Genomic DNA, 5,590 nt, shown 5'->3' with positions numbered 1-5,590 from the left:
TCTCGTGGAAGGTGAACCCATTTTGGTTGACGCTGTTTCTGGAGTCCGAGTTGATTCTGGGGGAGTTGTCAGACTTACTGCAGCAGAATGCAGGTTTGTCCCCGCCAGGAATGGTTTGGGATGTGATGAAGGCCTTCCTGCGGGGCTTGAGATTTCGGAGGTTAAGCATAGATCCAGGGAGTGGGAGGAAAAGGTACGGTTAGATGTTCAACAGTGGGAGGTTCAGATGATCCAAGACCCAAGCCCATGTAACAGCACCTCCTGGAAAGAGGCCCAAGCCCTTTATGAATTAGTGCTTACTCAAGTGGCAGATAAGAAGCGATATTTTTTTGAACAAAAATATTTTGAGGAAGGGGAAAGTATGGGGCACCTTCTTACTCTTGTGGCGAAGATTGAGGATGCTGATGGAGTGATCTGCAGGAGTCATGCACAAATCCTGAGAGTTTTTCGTCACTTTTATAACGATCTGTATGCTTCTAAAACCACAACTACCCATTCTGAGCATTTGAAGTTTCTAGACATCTGCTCTTTTCCTGTTTTATCAGAGACTGACCAGAGAGAACTGGAGATGCCAACTACTGTTGAGGCGTTATCTGAAGCATTGGCAGGCACCCCAGTAATAGATCTCCGTGTTCAGACAGATTGCCATTTGAAATCTATTATAGATAGGGTGTACAACTCCTTCCAGCATTACTCAATGCCCTGAATGCCACCAAGGATGGAAATGGTTTGCACCCTCCATGAATGAAGCTGTTATAGTATTATAATACTATACCACTATACTATAATACTATAGTATAGTATAGTATTATAGTATTGTTGAAGCCTGGAAAAGATCAATTAAAACCTGACTCCTACCGACCTATTTCCCTTCTGAATATGGATGCTAAATTGTTGGCCCGGGTTCTAGCTACTAGACTGGAGCGGATTATTGGTAATATCATACATAAAGATCAGTCAGGTTTATTCCTTCTAGAGCGACGGCTAATAATATTCGTAGACTTTTTTGAATTTGCAAATTCCAGTGGACAATCCTCGGGGGAGGGCAATTTTGTCTTTGGATGCAGCCAAGGCATTTGATAGTGTGGAATGGCCTTATCTATGGGAAGTATTGTCTAGATTTGGCTTTGGTCCCAAGTTCATTAGCTGGGTGCGCCTTCTCTATGGGGCCCCCAGTGCCCGAATCCAGGTTAATGGGGATTTGTCAGATTCATTCAGACTGCAGATGGGAACGATGCAGGGCTGTCCTCTCTTGCCCCTTTTGTTCACTTTGGAGTTAGAACCTTTAGCAATTTTGGTGCGACAATCTCTGGACATCATCGGTTTTACAAGAGGTGTTCTTTCAGAAAAGATATCCCTTTATGTGGCTGAGACACTGTTATATTTGGATGAAACTTCCACATCCTTAGATGCTGTTATGTCCCTTATTGAAGGCTTTGGTGGATTTTCCGACTTTAAAATTAATTGGCATAATCGGTGTTGATGCCTGTGGATCCTGTAGAACTCCCCCTCCGAGCCTGTGCACAACACATCCAAGTAGTGTCTACATTTAAGTATTTGGGGGTGGTAATCTCTCCTGATCCTGAGCAGTATATTTCTCTTAACCTTTTACATCGACACCATCAGCAGAAATTGAAGTGTAACAGTTTGTGCAAATTCCCTCTGTTGGTGGTGGGTAGGGTCAATTTAATTAAAATGATTTGGGCCCCACAACTGTTTGATTATTTATTTTTCACAATTCTCCCATATGGATTACTAAGAAATGGTTTCATCGCATAGAGACCCAGTTTAGGAGTTTTATTTGGAAAAAACAAGTGGCTAGGATAAAATTGTCCACGTTGCAACATGGCAAGATGTTGGGGGGGGTTGGCGGTTCCTGAGCCCAGACTTCATTTTCTGGCGGACAAATTGCAGCAACTGGTTGGCTAAGACTCGCCTGATAATACTGATCCCATTATTAGTTTGATTTCCCTTCCTGATCCCACCATTAATGGGGGGAAAAAACAACCCCATACTTCTCTTTAATTCATGTACAATGAGTATATAGTCTGCAATATATAGAGCTATTCTTTTCTAAGCTCTGGTTTCTTTAGGGAAGCAATTAGAACTATGTTGTCTTTCTAATTAGTTAAGTCTAGACCCTTGGGTATAACTCTGCAAAATAGTAGTACACTATTCAACATGCACAGCATTTATAAATAAAAGACACGCTAACCTCACAGCACTATCATGTACCAGCACAGAATAACCACAACACAATGTACTCTACTTTTTGCTCCTTTTAATGTGTTTCCTCTGCCTTCTGTCTGTAAAAGAAAATTTAAGTTGACCAAATACATGCTATTTACTATTGACCAAAGGAAGAAAACAAAAAGGGACACATCGGTGGGGTCAGTAATTCTTACAAACGATAAATAAACAATATATTAACCCTTTGATAGGCTATAACAGATGAGGATCAAGTGTAGTTCCACTCCTGCCAGCTAAGATGAAAAAATTAGAACTGAGTTGCATGCCTGATCTAAAAATGTCTGCTGCTTGGTGCTAGTGGAAGGGTTAGAATTTGAAATAATCAGTGTGAAACCTTTGGGATGAGGTAGAATACTAGAATGGAAATTTAACACCATTAATGCATGTTTGATGAATCAGCAGAAACTGCAAATTTCCAATATTTTATATTCTTATTATACCTACATTTTTGGTGGTGCAGCAGCACGTGGTTGTCTTGCAGATGCAAATGTATCCAGCGAGCTAGAGACGTGGATGTGTTTATTAAGGAGCTATTTACTGTCTACTGTTTGCCCCTTCCTGATGATCCTGATGAACAAATGTTGTATATGAGAAGATACTGTGGGGGAACAAAGGGGGCTCATGGCTAGAGTGCCTGTGTGTACGGTCAGACTCCTTGAATGTTCATCAATGTGAATGCTGTAATGCTGCAATGTCTCATTGGGAGGGAACAATTACTAAGTCAAGAATACTCTCTTTTATCAGCAATAGCAGCATGTTTGCTATGAATCTCACACCAGATTGGGAACCCCTTCACACCTGAAATAGGTTTAAAGTGTACGTAAATGAGTCGATGTTCTTGTTAAAGGCCTTTAGACTTTGTGATTCCATACTCATTTGCAGCAAAGGTTATATTATCTTTGCAAACCTTAATACTTTATTCAATATAACTGAATAAAAGGTAAATGTTTTATTTTCACTTCTAAGTTACATGAAGATGCAAGATATGAACAGCACCCAAGTCACAGTTTTCTTCCTTCTTCAACTTTGGGACTCTCCTACTGGTCGTATTGTTTTCATTATGATGTTTACTATTATTTACATCCTAACATTCTCTGGAAACCTCATAATCATCATTATCTGCAGATTTGAGAAGAATCTCCACACACCAATGTATTATTTCCTTAGTCATCTTGCTGCTTTGGAAATGTGTTACATTTCTGTCACTGTCCCCAAAATGGTTCACAGTTCAGCGATGGGCAATAGTTCTATTTCATTTGTAGCTTGCCTTACCCAATTGTACTTTTTTGGATCCCTTGGGTCAACAGAATGTTTTTTACTTGCTATAATGGGTTATGATAGGTTTTTAGCAGTCTGCAAACCTTTACATTATCACTCTCTTATGACCTCCAGGATCTGCAACTTCTTGGTGAGTTGCTGTTGGTCATCAGGTTTCATATCTACTATGTCCTCTATTCTTTTCATCTCCTCATTGCAGTTTTGTGGTCCTGACCACATACAACATTTCTTCTGTGACATCACACCACTCCTCAGACTGTCTTGCACCAATGTGCATCGTACAGAGTTGTTTATCTTTCTCTTAGCTTCTCTCATATTGGTGGGATCCTGTATCATCACCTTGCTATCGTACTTTAGAATACTCACCACTGTACTGGCAATATCTTCAGGAATGGCAAGGAAAAAAGCTAGTTCAACATTTACATCACACCTTAGTGTAGTTACAGTCTATTACAGTACAATGATCTTTGTCTATGTACGGCCAGCTACTAGCGGATTCTCTGGTTTCAACAAAATTCTGGCTGTGCTGTACACAATCTTAACTCCATTGCTTAATCCCTTTATTTATTCTTTAAGAAACAAAGAAGTTCAGTCAGCTCTTAAAAAATTAAAGAATAGGGCAATCTTATATATAGACAGCTTTTCTCTGCTCAGTAAAATAAAATAGGTAAACCAGTTCAGTATGGTCAGTCAACTATTATTTACTAGAATGTTTGCAAAAAATGCAGCAATGTTGCAATTCTTAGTTCTTTACAAATGGGTTTCTTAATTATTATTATTAATTATTAATTTTTTATTAATAATTAATTATTAATTATTCTTATTTATTAATTATTATTATTTATTAATTATTCTTAAGCTTCTTAATTATTTTTTAGATGTATGAATCAGGATTGTTCCCTATCTTCCAGACTGCTTCCGCATATCCCAACTCTTGTCCATCTGGATCTGTCCAGGTTCACTCCAGACAGGGAAGGTGAGGACAATATTCTTAAAGCAACATTAGAGAGGGGATAAAACAATGGCACTCTTTACTGTACTCTAACCTGCTGGCTAAGGTGAAAATCAATGGTACTATCTCAGAGGCCTTTTCCATACGAAATGAAATGCGCCAAGGGTGCCCTCTCTCACTGCTTATCTTCACACTCTCCCTAGAGTACTTTTTTTGAGGATGATTAGATCTAGTCACGATATAGAGGGTCTCCATATTAAAGGGGGAAACAAACATGCTGCCTATGTGGAAGACCTAATTTTCTTTGTAATATCCTCCCTGATCTACCTGCCTATTCCTTTGGCAGAATTGCATAAATAATGATGAGTTATCAAATTTTAAAGGTAACTACTCCGTCAGAAGCTATGAGTATTGAGATCACACACAACCACAGAACTGAAATTTGTACACACTTTAGCTTCAAAAGGATGGACTCCCAAAATATGATATGTGGGAACACATAACACTAAGTAACCTGCATCCAGTCTTTGAGGTCCATTTAATCCCACTCAGGACCATGGATAAGGGGGTACCACCAGTCCTCCTATACAGTGCCCAGGCTAGCAGGGGGGTCCAGGCAGCTGGGAGAATCGGATGCTGGCAGAGAGGGTAATCGGCATAACAGGGGAATGAGGGGGGGTACTGGAACCGATCCCCTCTATGGCTCTCTCTGCAGCAGCTGAAAGCTGCTTCTCCTCTGATCACCTGTGTGGCAGAGAGCCACACAGGTGATCAGTTCCAGTAATCACCCTTTCCCCCCCGCGCCACACCCATCACTCCCCCTGTGTACCATACTTTTCTCCCTGTTGCCCAGACCCCTCTGGGTCCTTCAAGAAGGAGAGTGGGAGAAGTGTCTGGTAAATGTGTCACATTTACCAGCTCCTTCCTTTCCTGAATGAACACAATGAGTGATCAGTACTGATCACTCACTATGTTCATTCAAAAAAGCAGCATAGTAAACTGTTTTTTTTTTGGGGGGGGACTGTCAAGTTGGCTGTATGGGGCCCCGTGGTTTCTAACAGCAGCCCTAATCCCACTAGTTAGAATGTTCACACTAGATTTCCATTGCTA

General features: G+C 40.4%; 1 protein-coding gene across 1 annotated transcript; it reads left to right on the top strand.

Annotated features, from left to right (window-relative positions):
- The first annotated feature begins 3,220 nt into the window (after window positions 1-3,220).
- On the top strand, window positions 3,221-4,195 carry LOC149454825 (olfactory receptor 6B1-like). The gene has a single exon (XM_089686986.1). It carries the CDS (start codon window positions 3,221-3,223, stop codon window positions 4,193-4,195), a length of 975 nt encoding a protein of 324 aa, XP_089543112.1.
- Window positions 4,196-5,590: the final 1,395 nt, after the last annotated feature.

This window comes from Staurois parvus, unplaced genomic scaffold (assembly GCF_062004578.1).
Source record: "Staurois parvus isolate SC_StPar_1 unplaced genomic scaffold, SC_StPar_1.0 ptg000415l, whole genome shotgun sequence".
Taxonomy (NCBI): domain Eukaryota; kingdom Metazoa; phylum Chordata; class Amphibia; order Anura; family Ranidae; genus Staurois; species Staurois parvus.
Note: the sequence above shows the minus strand (reverse complement) of the source record. Positions and strands in the feature narration are given on the sequence as shown.